Below are 17,503 nucleotides of genomic sequence, written 5' to 3'. Positions count from 1 at the left end.
CAGGGGTGTTGAGAATTTCGCCCATACCTGTCAAATTCCCTTTCTCGCGTTCATCTTGCTCTTTCTTCGGCTTCTTCTGCTCCAACGCGAACGCTCTAGCTTGGGGAGGAAGTCTGGGGCGCTGAGGTTGTGGTTGTCGCGATGATGAGTCGCGATTTCCTCCAGATTCGTTCTGCGGTGCCCTAGCTGGCTGACGGGATCCCTGATCGTTCTGCCTTGATCCCGATCCTCTTTTGTTATTCGGACACTCCCTGGAAAAATGACCGTTTCCTCCACAAGTGTAGCACTTGATCACGTTCTGGTATCGGCATTCTCCGAAATGATACTTAGAGCACACATTGCATTGTGGTGCCCTAGGTCGGTAGTCTCCTCTTTGGCTAGACATATGCTGTCCTCCTCCGTGATGGAATCGATGCTGACTCGGCTGGTGTCGCTTTCCATCGTGCGAATTCCTCTGCTCATCCCACTTCCGTTTCTCCCTGGAGTAGTGCGGTGGGGGTAACGACGAACTTGCAATCTCCTTAGCTTTCTCCTTAGGCATTGCTGCCTCAATATCCAACGCGAGTGCTAAAGCTTTAGCGTATGTGAGTCTCCCTCGGCTCGGCTGGCCAACGACATCTTTATCTCGGACCTTAGTCTCTCGCGGAACTTGTCCGACAGTTTCTCGTCTGTGTCGACTTGATCAGGGGCGTATCGGGTCATGCTGTTGAGCGCTCGATCGTACTCTGTCACCGTCATGCGTCCTTGAGTCAGATTGTTGAATTCGGATGCCTTCGCTTTCCGGTAGCTTTTCGGTACATACTTGTTGTATAGTTCGATCTTGAAATCGTCCCACGTCATTGCTTCCACTTGACCTTGTGTCAAGGTCTTTATTCTTGTATCCCACCAAAAGTCGGCTGCCTCGGTTAGTTGATGAGTCACGCAACTCATCCGTTCCCTATCATTGCATCCCAAGATTGCGAAGATACGCTCTACCGCGCGGATCCAAGATTCGACTTTGGCCGGTTCTCCAAGTCCATCGAACACGGGTGGTTTCTGTTCCAAGAACAGCTTCACTACTTCCCTATTAACCGGGGGTGGGGGAGGCGGCGGTGTCGGAATCGACTGCGTCACACTCTCCTCACTTGAAGGTGGAGGTGTCGGTTGCCGGTTATGGCGTCTCGGCGGCATTCTGATTTATCAACACAAGAATTATTCCCATGATTCTAGCAATAGTCACGTGGTATAGTTGAAATAACAAGGTTCATGGGTCAATTTGTTTTTAGAGTATATGGCCAAGCACAAGATATCAAAAGTTCGTCACATAGACGGATTGCAAAGAATAGCATCAATCAACATTGTTACCAACAATCGGTTGCGTCAAGGTTATCAAAGGTCAATGTTTCCATATCATCAAGGCAATTGCACTTAAGAAGCAGTTGTACAATTTCAAGTGGCGATTACAAGGCGTCATGAGGTATTCAAAAATATGGTATTACGGTAAGAGGCATGATGTGATGTCATAGTGATAGATAATTTGTACCATGTACGAAAGACAATCCATTGAGTCCAAAAATAATATCTCCCCATGGCATATTAATCAAAAACGTCGCCTCAAAGAGGTCTTAGTATCAAAAGCAGCAGAATAAAAGAGTAGCAAAAACATAAGGTAGCAAATCAATCCAAAAACATGGGGGAAAGCCAAAACAAATATTCCACGACTATCAATCCTAGTCGATGTCGTTCATGTTTTCCTCGGGGTCATCGTCCTCATCCATCTCCAAAGCAGGTCCTTCCTCGTCCGGTCCCTCATTCTCGCCATATTCACCCACATCTGGCGGCGGCGGAGTGATCGCACGCATGTCCTCCACATTTCCATGGATAATCAAAGGGTTAGCCGCGTTAGCCTTAAGCCTTGGCCTATTAGGGACACGATCAACATGCGGCTCCTTATCGCGACGATACCTCCATCGGCGAGCTTGGCCTGGCGGATACTTGTGCGCTGGGGGACTAAGCGGCGGTCCATCCCTCGCAGCTGCCATGGCTGGGAGTAGCACTCCATTCAATCCGATTATATCGCCTCGAGGCTTGTACTCCGGCGGACTGAACCACGTATATGGCAATGCAGCTTGGGCAGTCCATTCGCTCCAAGGACTCGGCAGAGTGTGGATCAATCTCGAGATCCCCCGTGATGGGTAACTCCTCCATACGCGTATGCATCCATCCAACGATCGTAGAATTCGGTGACGTAGGTTGGGAGAAAGGACTTTCCATCCCACTCAAATTCTTGGTAGGTTTCGACCGGGAAAACCTTGTTCTTTGCGTAACGATCGCGCATCGGTGCGTAATAATGATTAAGCATCTACAAAAGAAATCTCAGCATCAGAACAAGGATCGAAGAAAATATCAATAGGGTATAAGATTTCAACTGATGCTGAGAGTACGATGAATATATATATATATATATATATATATATATATATATGTGTGTGTGTATACGTCGAACGACGAAGGTGTGGAGGTAATATCATATCAAGAAATAACGGAATTTTCTTTCCGTGCCAAAAGGTGTGCATATGTATATATATATTTTCGCGTTTCAACGCTTCGCGATTCGTTCTCATAAGTCGATCTCCTCGTATTCGGCGTTTGGTGCCTCCAAGTTCGATATTATCACAAAATTTTCATTCACGACACGACTTAGAACTATGTATAGCAGCGTGCTCAAGTTCATTCTCATAGATGTCGTTCATCACATATCACGCAAATCACAATCACATAGAATTTCATAGAGTTTTATTGTTCAACTCGTAACAGTCTCAACATATAATCACTTGCATAACAACATTTATTTCGCATAATCACATTTTGCAAGTTCACATGCAAGCATAATCATCACAATTTTCCAAATATGTACCAACAATCTCCCATTCGCTTCAACTTCCCATAATTCATAATTCAAATCATTATTCAAGAGATACTTGTTACCTCATTCATCGTGGTTGAGCGGAGACGAGTTGCGGTGTTGAGTCTTCGACGATTATCCATTAATCATTTTATACAACTTTCAAATTTTTAATTCAACAAGACTCTTGGGTCCAGAGCGAAAAGAACTGAGGCTCTGATACCAACTGTAACGACCCGCCCATTTAGGGTATAATAAATGCGGCGTTCGCTAACTAGGTAGACCTAAAAGCATTAAAGACCATAAACTAGGGTTTCACTTAGAAAGGGATTTGACCAAAGCATTTAATGAACAATTAAATAGGAGAAGAATAATGCCTTAGCAAAGAAATCCAACAAAAGGTTATCGCAATAAATGCTTATCAAAGTTTCCAAAAAATAATTCCAACGGTTCCATATCCAAAATATTCCCACGAAATAGAAGTATTCATCCCAACCAAAAGATAACAATTTTTCATAAAATAGCGGAAGCGATCAAGAGAGAAGTGAGGTTATGTATGGAGACACAACGACACTTATAGTACCAACAGATCATCTTATTATTCTCTACTCAACACCGCCGCCCGCTCGTCACCACTCAACCTGCACATAAGGAAAACACATGCAGGGCTGAGTACGATAATCATACTCAATGGGCTCATTGCCGAAAACAGTTTTATCACAAATATAGTCATTATCATGCCATTTTCAAGTGTCCGTCGGGGTTTTAACTTTAGAAAGACCCGAGGCACCAAAATATCTTCTTTCTCAAATATCACGGTCGCGCAACCATTTTTCTCATAGACGTTTACCATATCCTCATTCTACATGACAAGGAATGCGGCCGCAATCCAGGTCACTAGACCGGCCAACCCGTACGCCAGCACTCGGTCTAACATTGGTGTACACTAACCCAAGTAGAGTTTGCGGCTCTACAAGGATCCGAATTCGATTATAACATTAGTGGCATAGCCACGAGGGATAGGCACGACAAAACAAATCAAGGCATGATAACACATCTTTCATTCTCATCAATATCATTTTAGGACCATGTCCTTATTTTAAAAGAAAACCCACCTCGTAGGTTTAGCTTGATAGTATTCTCTTCTCCTCATTTATCACGCTGAGAGCGCGAAGTATCACCTTTAAATTAGGCGTATCACAAATCAGTTTCAATCATGGATTTCAATTCATGCATGATCTCACGTTTCCCCTTTTTCCCATCGATTATTTTCAAAATCATCAATCAAATCAAAGTATGATTAGCATATCATTTTTATTCAAATAACAACTCCAAATTCAACATTAAATCGTGTCACGCATGAGTGTTCCACACACACAACATACGCACACGATCTTCACACTTGTGCACGCCGACCGAGGCGTGCACACACACACACACACGGTCAAAAACACACACACACATCTATGCATCCCAAATTTCATCAATTTATTTCCCCTTCACTCATCTAAATGCATGTGGACTCAAGAATACCGATTAATCGGTAGAAGAAGAGGAGATCAATAATTAAAGTACCTTTTCCAAAAGAACGAATGGTAGAACCAAGGAATTAGTCTTGATTCTTCAATAATCTCTTGAATTTCACTTGAATTCTTCTCAATTGATGAAGAAATCTTGAAGAAAACTTGAAGAAAACTTGGAGAGAGTGGAGGAGTAATTTTCGAAAATAATGAAGAGTGGGGCGCCGGTTTTGTGATCTCTAGGGTTAGGGTTTCTCTCCTATTTATAGAGTCACAAATAATAATATCCCAATAATTAATTAAATAAAGATTTGGGAGATTTGGTAGAGAATATGGGGGAGTGGCGTTAAATTTGTTGAGAAGTAAGAGGTTTTTCGAAAATTAGGCTTAAATAATTAGCCTATGATTTAATTTGAATATTTCACGGAGCAGAATAATATATCACGGAGCAAGAATAAAATAAAATACTCCCCAAATTAAAAGGAGAAGTGGCGTTAATTTACTTCTCTCCACAAGGAATTAAATTCAAATCCTAATTTAATTAGGATATGGTAAGATCTTCTTAGATTTGGCAAAGATATGCTAGGATATTTTAGCATATTTATATTTATTCTTGGAATAGAATAAATAAGGAATCAATAAAATAACAAATAAATCCTCCCTCCTTTCTAGATGAGATTTTCGAAAATCTCATGAATAACAAAGGTGAAAATTTCGAAAATTCCATGTAGGAATTATAGAGTATTTGGACTTTTGGATTTAATTTGGATAATTATCCCAAACAAATAATTAAATCCAAGAACAATATTATTTCTTCTCCAATAATCATGATGGCCGAAAATTCCACATAACAAATATATTCCTATTTAATTTTCACTCATCCCTTAGGAAAATAATTCACCCACAATTATATTTCTCCGCATCAAATATTCACATATTCAAATCAATCATCTCTTCACTTCTACTCCATTTTCTCATCGTATTAACCTTTCAACGGCCACATCATTTTTCCACATCTTTGACTATTCCATAGCCACGTCAACATTTCAACAAGTTGACTATTCAACTCAAACTCCATTCTCATACGCAATTAGGTCACAAAGACACTATGCAATTAATCACTCATCAAATAATTCACATATCATAGCATTTAAGGCATTTAATGCAAAAATTTTATAACCCGAAAATTAGGGTTTGAAAAAGTGGGGCGTTACATGGCCCAACCGGTACCTTGTAGAAGTAAAACTTTTTCACAACCTAGATAGGCTTTGGCTACCTATCGTGAAAGGTTGCAGTGTCCATCCGAAAGTTATCTTTACCTTGAGAATGACTAGTGACACTGGTGTGGTATAGCATTGAATGGATCTAAAGTATAGACACGTCTTTGTTGCTATCTACTGTAAGACGATGTCTTGGAGATTTAATATTTCCTAATCTTTGTAATAATATAGGACACACGTTATTTAATCATACGCTGCTTTGACTTATCAATAGGTGCGAGTTTTTCGTAACCCAATATTCCTGATATCTTGGGTAGTAGTAATTAATAACTAGTATGGTGTCAGTTTTATTATTCCATTGAATCGTGTGCCTGCGCGGTTTGACTATATCCCCAAGAAGTGTTCGAGAGAAGTTCTATTATTCGGAAACCTGGCCGGTTTGGATTTAATCCAAGAATATATAGAAAAGGAAAAGTATATTTTTAATATACATCTCGTACTAGACAAACTCTTGGAAATAAAGATATTAATTAATTTAAAGTCTATAGCAGACTACAAATTAATTAATGGATATAGAAAGTCTTAGACACGGGAAATAATATATTAAAGAGGTTAACCCGGATTGCTTGTAATCACGGATTGGATGGGCGGTCAATATTTCTTCTATAGTGGCACAAGAAATATTCCATTGGCCTTATATTAAATTATGGGTTATAATTTAATTAGTAAAGAAGGTCCAATGGGGGAGGCCCAATCCAAGCCCCATAGATCCCTAACCTAGCCCATCATAAACTCTATAAATAAGAATGTAAGGAGATGAGACAAATGTTATCACAAACCCTAGCCTCCACACTTGGCTTTCTTGTCTTCTCCTTTAAGATTCTTATAATTTCTAAGAGATTCCTCCCACAAGGAATTTAGATCTATAGAGTTAAGGGTCATAGGTTAGAAGATCTTTGGTCTTGCATTCATAATCAAGCTTCAAGATCTACACGTGGAGAAGTAGCAAGCCACTTCGATTCTTTGGAAAATCATTGTTGTAAGTATTCAACAACATAATTTAATTTAAATTATGTGATTAATTGCGCAATTATATGTTTCTACATGTTCAAGCATGAAACTGAATCGACCCACATAATCACCTAAATAGATTCTTTTGTGGATTTATTTGTTTTGCAATTTCCGCTGCGATTATCCCCAACAACTGGTATCAGAGCCATGCTTTTAGGCTCTGATTATGTGGGTTTAATCTTGTTTTTTCAAAATTACATGGATCAATGAAGAATATTTTAGATCTATAAGTGAATACTCAAGATCGGCTAAAGATCATTCTAGATCAATGAATTTTATTCAAGATTGACGAAGAATGTCTTGATCTACAAAAGAGTACTCCAAGATCTATAGAGCATATTCTAGATCTATTTTATATAGTAGTTAAATGGAATATTCTAGATCTATAAGAGTATTCTTGATTAAGAATATTGTAGATCTATGATAGTTTATTCTTGATCTATGTTTATTGTGTTCTACTTGTGTAGATCTACATGTTTGAAAAATGTGATGGATGATTGTTTTCATGCTTGCAATATTGCGTGATTGTTGAATCTTGTTGTTCTTCGTTTTATTGTAAACCCACGGGGGTTGACCGTGGTAGATTAGGATTTGTTTTTCCCTTGTATTTTTTCTTTTGTAAACAAATGTAATAGTTAGAATACAAAGAAATGTAATACGATGGAGAAAAACAAGACGAAGACGAAGCCGACGAAGAGGAGACCTAGGCGGCCCTAGCGGGCTCGGCAGCACGCAAATCTAGGTGGCAGTGGCGGCTGAGCAAACGGCGGCGGCGGCAGGAGGCCATGTGGCGGCATTTACGAAGCAGCCGCAGCAGCGCTGCGTCGGCGGCTCCAGGCTGGCGGCGGCGGCGGCAACGGTTGGGCAGGGGAGACGACAGCGGCTGGCGGCAGGCGGCTGGGCTGGCGCAGCCTTGGCGGCGGTCGAGACCCCTAGGGTTCGACCGCACGCAGATCGAGGCAGCGGCGGCTGGTGGCTGACGGCGCAGCGGCAGCTCCCGGTGCTCGGCGGCAGCAAGGCAGCCCGATGAAGACGACGGCGGCATGGATTCCTAGAAGGTGGCGGCGGCTAGTTGTTTTCATTTTAGGGCAAAACCCTAATTAGGGTTTTAGATGGCCCGATTAATAGGCAAGGCCCAATGTGTGGTCTTGACCTAATTTATATACCCTAGATATTTGTTTTATTCAAATGGGGTATATATTTTATTTAATCCTTTTTATCCGGAGTACCATGGTTCATGGAAAGGATAAATTGTGATTTATTTTAATTATTTGGTTTTAGACACTTAGTGGTTTAAAATCAAATGATTTATTTGGTTATGTGTGATGTGACAAAGTGTGCAAATTTATTTGCTTATGTGATTTACATCTTATGTGAGTTAAATAATTATTTGCTTGCATGATAATCAAATGAAAACCATTTTAACAAAAAATAACTAAGCGATAATTACGAACAGTCATGTTGTATATGGTCTCCATAAATGGTATTCAAATGTGAAGTAAATTATATAACATTTCGACCTTTCTTTAGAGGAGTTATGTTATTAGTAATATTTACAGCTTTCATAAGATTTGAATAACTAAAAAAAAATGGTTCTTTTAAATGAAAGGCATGTTTCTGAAGGAATATTGAGTCCAGTGGGAGCGATATTATCATGAAATGAGCATTATTTAAAAGATGTTAACCATGGTCTTAGAATCTTGTTGAGTGGCGTGCGACCTTTCTTTAGAGGAGTATTCAAAGCAAGATAAGATTCTTGAGGACTAAAACTATGGTTCTAGCTTAGGCAATATTAGGCAGCCATGCCATTCTTATGGTCTCTGGACTATCTGTCGGTATTGTGACTAAGATTTTTTTTTTTTAAATCTAAATAATCCATGACATCCTTTTGGTGCTTGTTTATTTAGCGTTTTAATAGCATATGTGATTTTCAAATGTTTTATGGTTATTACATTCCTTTATCATGTATGGTTGTGTGATTGATACCTTTTATTTTTCTCAGTCAATATCAATTATGTCGCTCAATCCATTATCTGTGATCTTGAAAGAAAACAAACTCGAGGGGCCTAACTATGTAGACTGGAAACGTAATTTGGACATTGTCCTTATCGCTGATGATTATAAGTTTGTGCTTGAAACCGATTGCCCTGCAAAGCCTGCTGATAATGCTTCTGCGGAAGATAAGGCCGTGTACAATAAGTGGATTAAGGCCAATGAGATGGTGAAGTGCTATATTTTGGCTTCTATGTCAAATGTGCTTCAACATCAGCATCATTCCTATGAATCCGCTTATGAGATCATGGAGAACCTTAGATCTCTTTTTGGGACTCAGAGTCGATCTGCTAGATCTCTAGCGATTAGGAGTCTCATGAATAAGACGATGAAGGAGGGCACGCCAGTCAGGGACCATGTCATTGAAATGATGTGCCATCTCAATCAAATTGAGGTCTTGGGAGGATCGATTGATCCAGATTCTCAGGTGGACATAATACTCCAAAGTCTTCCGGCAAGCTTTCAACAGTTTAAAGTCAACTATGAGATGACTAAGCAAGACCTTAACTTGGCTGAGCTTCTGAGCTTCAAAACGCTGAAGGCATTTATGCCCAAGCCAAGCAAGCTATGTTGGTTGACCGCGCCTCCAGTTCCAAAGTCACTAGACCTAGGAAGGATGGCAAGGCGGAGCAGGCTGCCAAGGGATTGAAGGCAAGGAAGGGCAAGAAGAAGGTTAAAGCAAGAAAAACTGGAAAGTGTTTCAAGTGTGGTGAAAAGGGACATTGGAAGCCTGATTGCCCCAAGAAGGGTAAAGGTCCAAATGGTCAAGGTAAACACCAAGCTCATGTTCTTGAAACTTACTTAGCAACTGTTTCTACCCATCAATGGGTAGTAGATACGGGAGCAACTGATCATGTATGTTTCGATCCCGCTTTATTGCAGGATTCAAGGAAACTAAGTGAAGGGGAGATCATTATCCATCTGGGGGATGCTACTAGAGTGGGAGCGATTACAGTGGGAGCTGTTTATATTCGCTTTTCTAGTAGTAGAGTTTTGGTATTAAACAATGTTTTATTGATACCTTCGTTTAGAAGGAACTTGATTTTTGTTTCTAAACTGGTTTTTGACGGATATTCTATTTCTTTCAATAATGCTTGCATTATAAGGAGAGATGATTATTTTATCTGTCAAGGTATCATGGATAATAACTTGTATACTATACGCTCTACGCATCAAGTTGTTGAGTCGAATAACATATCTGTTTCTCGCAAGAGAAAGACTTCACCACATGATATGAATGATATGTACTTATGGCATCTAAGGCTTGGGCATGCCAATCCGAAAAGGATCCAAAAGTTGGCGAGCCTTGGCTCAATAGAGGGACTAAGCTTAGACCCTTTTGCAACTTGCGAATCCTGCATGGAGGGCAAGATGACCAAAAGATCCTTTAAGATCAAAGAAAATAGAGCCAAGAAAGTACTAGATCTCATTCACTCGGATGTGTGTGGTCCATTCCAAATTCAAACTAGGGGAGGCTATGTATATTTCATCACCTTTATTGATGATTATTCAAGACTAGCCCAAGTCTATTTGATGCAACGCAAATCAGAATCTTTTGAAAAATTCAAACTATTCAAGGCATTTGCAGAAACGCGTCATAGTAAGACTATAAAAGCCTTACGATCTGATCTAGGAGGCGAGTATCTTAGTGATGAATTTTTGGGCTACTTAGCGGAAGCTGGGATTGAATCCCAACTGACTGCACCTGGCACTCCTCAACAAAATGGAGTTGCGGAAAGGAGAAATCGAACATTTCTTGAAATGGTTCGATCAATGATGTATTATGCTCAGTTGCCAAAATTCCTTTGGGGGTTTGCGCTAGAAACAGCGTGTTATACCCACAATAACTTACCTACAAAGTCAGCGCCCAAGACACCTCATGAGTTGTGGACTGGGCGTAAGCCCAACCTAGAACATCTCAAGATATGTGGTTGTCCGGCGCATGTGCTACTTAAAGATCTAAGTAAATTGGACTCTCGCACAGAGGTATGTTTGTTTGTGGGATATGCCAAAGGAACAAAAGGCTATGAATTCTATAGTCCTCAAGACAACAAAGTATTTGTAAGCACAAATGCAAAGTTCTTGGAAGAAGAGTATATTAAGAATCAAAAACCCAGAAGTGTAATCACTCTTGAAGAAATGACAGATGATGACGTTCCAATTACACAAGAGAAAACTCCACAAGAAAATATTGCACCACGTAATACAACTTCTTCTACTCCTACGATTGTAGAGCCTCGTCGTAGTGGGAGGGTTTCAAAAGAACCGGAAAGGTGGATTGGTCTGGGAGAGTCTTCAGACTCAGCTTCCGGACATCTGGAACCTGACCCCTGGAACTACAAAGAAGCAATAAATGATTTGGATAGTCTCAACTGGATTGAGGCAATGGATTCCGAATTACAATCAATGGAGGATAAGGACGTTTACGACCTTGAAAATCTAGCCGAAGGCTGCATTGCCATTGGGAGTAAGTGGGTATTCAAGCGTAAACGAGGTCCGGATGGGAAAGTTAAATTGTTCAAAGCTAGATTAGTGGCAAAGGGTTATACCCAAAGAGAAGGCATCGATTATGATGAGACCTTCTCACCCATCGCTATGCTTAAATCAATTTGGATTCTCCTATCCATCGCAGCCTACATGGACTGGGAAGTTTGGCAAATGGATGTCAAGACCGCCTTCTTGCATTGTAGTCTTGAGGAAACCATTTACATGAAACCACCCGAGGGCTATGAAATTAAGGGCAAGGAGCACATGGTGTGGAAGCTTAAAAGATCCATTTATGGACTCAAGCAAGCATCCAGAGCATGGAACATGTGCTTCGATAAAACTGTTAAATCATTTGGTTTTGATCAGTGCCCAGAAGAGAGTTGCGTATATAAGAAAGTTGAAGGTGCAAATGTGGTGTTCTTGGTACTTTACGTGGATGACATCTTACTAATTGGAAACAATAATAAGATGTTGTCGTCCGTAAGAAACTGGTTGTCTACCCAGTTTGAGATGAAGGACTTGGGAGATGCGGGACACATTCTAGGAATCAAAGTGATCAGCGATCGCAAGAAAAGAATGTTGTGCTTGTCTCAAGAATCCTACATCGATACTGTACTACAACGGTTTAGCATGGAAAATTCCAAGAAGGGTTTCGTTCCTTTCAGACATGGAATTCATCTATCAAAGGAGATGTGTCCTACGACACATACAGAGATAGAGGACATGAAAAAGGTTCCATATGCCTCGGCAGTTGGAAGTCTCATGTATGCTATGTTGTGTACACGACCTGATATATGCTTTGCTGTAGGCATGGTGGCTAGGTATCAGTCGAACCCTGGCCAAGGACATTGGACTGCAGTAAAGAATATACTCAAGTACCTGAAGAGGACTAAAGAGTATGTTCTAGTTTACAAGGCATCTGATCTATGTCCGATGGGGTACACGGATTCAGATTTTCAATCTGATCGTGATTCGAGGAAGTCTACTTCTGGTTATGTGTTCACCTTAGCCGTTATATGGAAGAGTGCAAAGCAGAAATGCATTGCGGACTCGACCATGGAAGCCGAGTATATAGCTGCTTCTTCTGAAGCTGCAAAAGAGGCTGTATGGCTCAAGAACTTCCTAAAGGAGTTGGGTGTGCTTCAGAGTTTGCCCAAGAGCATCACGGTATATTGTGATAACTCTGGAGCTGTTGCAAACTCAAAGGAACCACGATCCCATAAGGCAAGCAAACACATTGAGAGGAAGTATCATATCATTCGGGAGATTGTACAGAGAGGTGACATACAAGTAGTCAAGATTGCAACAGACTACAACCTTGCTGACACTACTAAAAAAATAATATTTCATGGCACTTTAAAGTGCGAGCAAAATCCTATTCATATGGCACTTTAACTTTAACGGCATTTAATAACAATGCCACTCACAGTTGATGTAATGATAGACTCAATGTAAGGAAAAAACCTCCATTACTTCACCTAAAAATGCCACGAAAAAGTTTGTGTAATGGCAATTGAAAGGATAGCAATATATAATCTAAGTACACACTGAATTACTGCAAATAAAAATTTACAAAATGCACCCTATAAATATTTATAATTTCAATACCCCTACAATTATATGTAATTAATATTTTCCACCTACAAATTTTTACAATTTATAGTTTTACCCTTCATAATTTATAAATTAGATTTTCATCCTTTAAATAATTAATATTTGCATTCTTTCTTTTAAATATTTATATTACTAAATATTTATATTCTCTTTTAAATATTTGCATTAACCAATAACACGTAAATAAAATGACAAAGGATATAATAAATCCAAGGTTCTCACACTACAATGTTAAGTGCTTTGAACAAGCATCCCAAACAATATAAAGTGTTAGTCATCTTCTACTTAAACTACACACACACACAAAAAAAAAAAAAAAAAAAAAAAACTAGTAAGGTACATAAATTCAAATCCTAATACATCCAAAAGAGCATAAAATCTGTAGGTAGATTGTTTGTTTCTCTAACTATGTGAGCCTCTTCTTCCTGTCAAAAGAACAAAACAAAACATAATATTAGCACTCAAACTTGTAGATATTTCAAGTCATATATGAAAAACATTTAAAAGGTTACAATGGCATAATGAAATACACATGACGATAGATTTATGGTACTGATTCTAGAATATCCTAATTGTTAGATACTGTTAAATTATAAATGGCTATGAGCAAGATACAACAATGTTATAAGAAAAATCAATTAAATCTCGAGACCTTGAAAATAAGATTATCCTTACTCTGATTTATTTAACTTTCTTAAAAAAAATAGTGCTTAGACCCTCAATGCTTACACCACAGATAACCAAAGCAAAAGAGAGTGATGCCAGTACAAGGCTATAAGCTATAGCATCACAGAACTTGGTATAAGAATGAATTATATTACTCAACTACATTACATAAGCTAATGGAAAATGGTTGACCGACTGGTGTAAAAATAACAAAACATGACCTTAGTTTGAGGTTCATCAGTTCAAGATCATCTATTTTCATCTTCTCTCCGAAATGACTGAAAGAAACAAGAGAATACAATTTTACCTATTTTAACATAGTTAAATTATACTTAACTCTTTCATTATGGAGAGAAGATGATACTTCAAGTTCTGAAACAAAAGAAACAAAATAGACGAATATACTCCGAATAAAGAGATACTATATTAAATAGGTTGGAGATAATATCCTCAAACAGAAACACCTAAAAATCAGGCTATATTCCAACGTGGAATACAGCCGCCCACAAGGCGCCTAAATTAGGCATGCAGCATAACATTTCTCATCATACATATTATCCTTACTTTGATTCTCATTCAAGAATGTGGTTAGCTACATATAAATCTGATATAATATGTGTGAATTTAAGGTGATTTGCTATAATAAAACTTAGTACACTCAACATCTCCTTCTAAACTGTAAGATGTATAACAATGCATATTAGAGACAACCACAAAGCCACATGTAGAGCATGGGAAGAGAAGCAAAGGTCAAAATAATCACTAATAAAGCATATACCAAATTAATCATACAAATACCATAATTTATTTAAACTTTCTAAGTACCTGTAGTCCAAGAGAATTTATCAATATTCAATGGTTGTCACTTAATGGATGCCACCTGCATACACAAAGGTGGATATGCACTATGGATCAAACTAAAGTGCATTTGGTAATTATATGTAAATAATTAATTTATAAAATATACCAAAAAACATGGCCAAGCAATCATATGACCAACTGTCTGGGAAAGCTCTTGCAAGTTGTCGTAGGGTCTGATCAATTGCTCCTTAGGTTCAACCACAACTTTAACATTTATTTCACACCAATTCAATCCCAACATTTGTCCGCCAACTTTTGTACTTGGATCTATGCTATGAATACATCCTTTCGCAACGATTTTATTTGTGAAAACGCTTCTTAGAGACACATATGTACCAACCTCCAAAAAAATAAAAACAGATTAATCACCATTTTTAATATGCAAATATATTTTAAAATGGTATGAAAATAAAAGCAAAGCTACCTGATCAATATGAGCTGTTGTAGCATTTACTGAGGGAGGCTTAGAGACTATCACATTTGGCCTAGTGTCTGCGTGTGAAGCACAAGCTCTTTCTTGTGTTGCAAGCCTTGCCTCTAGCCGTTCAATCTTTTCTTGATACTCCACTAGCAAACGGTTTGATGTGCTTTTAGAAGTTTCATTCCACAAATCTGAAGGACGCACTCCCTTACCCATCATTCTTACATGGCCGGGTCTATCCTTCCCCATGATTTGGGCAAAGATATCATCTGGAGCAATTGCATCATCAGAACTCTCAAGAGATTGATCACTACGATCTTCCATTGCTGACTGTTTACACAATTTTAAAGAGTTAATGCATACATTTTAAAAAGCTAATTCACGAATTAAATTGCATAATACATTTCATACAATGGACAAATATACCGTCACATACAATTTTGCTAGAGACCGCATCACTTGTGCTTCCATTTGAAGAAACAAAACAAGTTTTGAAAAGTTGGACACGAGATGGGCATTGTCCAAGTTCTTTGGTCTAGGAATATGTACATTGTCAAACTACTAATATATTGAAAAAAGAATGAGTAAAATATAGGAAAAAAGAAAGACAGAAAACATTACCATTTTGGCTTTAACTTGGGCAAACGACTTCTTTCCTGTTCTTTGATTCATTTTTTTCTCTCGCGCTATTTTGTTTCTCTTGCTTGCATTCTAACTGCAAGGGAAAAGGGGAAGTGAATGCATAGTTCAAATGAAATGAGCATTAGAATTGTAGATTAAACCTTGGCATGTTCTGTTCTCCAATAGGCAAGGAGATTGATCCATTGAACTTTCAAAACTCTTTCGTCCCTATCATCTATTAAATGCTCGATAGGTACATTAGCCCAGTATCGTGTTTTCAAGTAATGCTTCCAGTTTCTCCATTTAAGGTTGATAGATTCCAGAATCCACTTCTCAGCAGTGATAGGGACATGGAATCGTAACTACGTTAAACATAGTCAGATAATGTTATATATACGTATACATATAATCATCAATCATGTAGTAAATGAGAAAGTTAAAAGATAGTAAAAAAGCATAGAAGAGAATGAAAAGATCTGACAAAGTTAAATAACATTAACTACCTTTACAATGTCAAGCATCTCGGTTTTTTTCTCCTTTGAAATGGCATGCCAACTTTTAATATCTAGAGGACAATAATTACCGCTTCTTGCTATCGAACCTAGGAAATGGCAGAGCGTGCTATGCTCACCACCTATAGCTTGACCGAACTCATTATATTCAACATGAATGGGAGGCAAATTTAGAGGGCGACCCCAAATATTTTTCATATACGTAGGGCCTTTACTTTGCTTTTCAACACTTTCAGCACCAGATGCAATGACTTGAAGAACAACGAGTATAATATGATTAGTCTATTATTTAAAAGGTTACACAACTTGTCACAATGTTTGATTTCCCATTACCTTCATCTTCTTGTTGTTCGACGAAAACACTCAAGCTCTCATTCTCCAATGGTGGCACACTTTCATGGCTGTGGTGCGAAGGTGTGACCATGTCCAAAGTCTTTTGATGTAGATTTCTACTATAAACTCTTCTGCCTATTGCTGTCTTAGTAGTGAAACCTGTACATCATTATAAAAGAATATATTGAAATATAGTAAATCATTTCCAACAACAAATCTGAGCTCATGTTAGAATAATCAGTTCACTGTTTATTATTACCTTCACCGGTTTTCAACCTTTGTTGTGAAACATTTGGTTCATCTTGCAAACGAACACTTTTGCTACACTGCTCCCATCGTTTAGAAGTCATAATTGCTGCATTAGAGTAACAAACATGATTATTGATCATTATAAGTGGATAACATTCACCATTATTCTTCCCTGAACATAGACTGTATATATTAACTAATTTCAATTAATTTAGTCACAAATTTCAGAGATTAATTTAGAGAAAAACTAAGCATGAATAAGCATTTTGAAGTCCAAATTAAATAATGAGTACTCCTACAATTTTCAAGCAGGTATGGTTATACAAAAAAACCACAATACGATATTCAGGTCACAAAACCATCTACGTAACTAATTTCAAGCATTATTTTACCTTCTCAAAGTAATTTCAAACGAGAAACCTTACAATCCAACAATGAAAACAGAAACCCAACAATCCAACAATGAAAACAGATTATTACTCTTGTAAGAATGTCTCCATCAAGATTCAGTAAAGAACACTTACCTTATAATCGAATTAGAAATTCTCGATGTTAGCAAATTAACCTTCGGCTGTTTTTTTCGAATTAGCTTTGGTCACCAGTGTGAGTTATTCTTTTCGCTTGGGAATTGAAGAAAGGAATCGTAAATTGGGAGTTGTGGAAAGAGTGGACGGTTGTGATATTTGAGATTTAGCGCTATTATTTTTCTTCGCTTGGCGCTTGATTTTCACGAAGTGAAATATGATAGAGAGTGAAATAAGATAAATACATGTATATTATTATATATATCAATAAAATATGTATATGTAGTACAATAAAATAATACTAATATCAACATCTATCTAAATTGTTGAAACTTGCGTAAATGTAGTAGAATAAAATAATCAACATCCATCTAAATTGTTAACAATGAGTATCATTTATTTGCATATTATTTTTAAAATTGACGACTTGCGTATTTGTAGTAGAATAAAATAATCAACATCTATCTA

General features: G+C 38.2%; 3 protein-coding genes across 3 annotated transcripts; 1 reads left to right on the top strand and 2 right to left on the bottom strand.

The window, feature by feature from the left end:
- Nucleotides 1–567: 567 nt before the first annotated feature.
- Nucleotides 568–1,170, bottom strand: LOC148927532 (uncharacterized). Its single transcript, XM_089056631.1, has one exon. It carries the CDS (start codon nucleotides 1,168–1,170, stop codon nucleotides 568–570), a length of 603 nt encoding a protein of 200 aa, XP_088912757.1.
- Nucleotides 1,171–8,913: 7,743 nt separating this feature from the next.
- Nucleotides 8,914–9,396, top strand: LOC148927531 (uncharacterized). Its single transcript, XM_089056630.1, has one exon. It carries the CDS (start codon nucleotides 8,914–8,916, stop codon nucleotides 9,394–9,396), a length of 483 nt encoding a protein of 160 aa, XP_088912756.1.
- Nucleotides 9,397–14,366: 4,970 nt separating this feature from the next.
- Nucleotides 14,367–16,612, bottom strand: LOC125192144 (uncharacterized). Its single transcript, XM_089069849.1, has 9 exons — nucleotides 16,522–16,612; nucleotides 16,263–16,421; nucleotides 15,921–16,180; nucleotides 15,579–15,779; nucleotides 15,418–15,507; nucleotides 15,233–15,331; nucleotides 14,800–15,126; nucleotides 14,480–14,715; nucleotides 14,367–14,391 (listed from the first exon to the last, which is right to left on the bottom strand). Exons 1-9 carry the CDS (start codon nucleotides 16,610–16,612, stop codon nucleotides 14,367–14,369), a joined length of 1,488 nt encoding a protein of 495 aa, XP_088925975.1.
- Between the last annotated feature and the right edge of the window lie 891 nt (nucleotides 16,613–17,503).

This window comes from Salvia hispanica, chromosome 4 (assembly GCF_029641045.1).
Source record: "Salvia hispanica isolate PSC_SH4W2 chromosome 4, Shi_PSC_v1, whole genome shotgun sequence".
NCBI classification, from domain to species: Eukaryota; Viridiplantae; Streptophyta; class Magnoliopsida; order Lamiales; family Lamiaceae; genus Salvia; species Salvia hispanica.
This window is presented reverse-complemented; position numbering and strand designations above follow the sequence as displayed.

Excerpts from the sequence above, each read along its gene's own strand:
- LOC148927532 (XM_089056631.1), bottom strand. The coding sequence starts at position 1,170 with ATGCCGCCGAGACGCCATAACCGGCAACCGACACCTCCACCTTCAAGT.
- LOC125192144 (XM_089069849.1), bottom strand. The coding sequence starts at position 16,612 with ATGACTTCTAAACGATGGGAGCAGTGTAGCAAAAGTGTTCGTTTGCAA. Across the intron at positions 15,508-15,578 it reads GGAGAACAGAACATGCCAAG|AATGCAAGCAAGAGAAACAA; the intron begins GTTTAATCTACA and ends CCTTGCAGTTAG. Across the intron at positions 14,392-14,479 it reads GCTTGGCCATGTTTTTTGGT|GCATCCATTAAGTGACAACC; the intron begins ATATTTTATAAA and ends TGTATGCAGGTG.
- LOC148927531 (XM_089056630.1), top strand. The coding sequence starts at position 8,914 with ATGGTGAAGTGCTATATTTTGGCTTCTATGTCAAATGTGCTTCAACAT.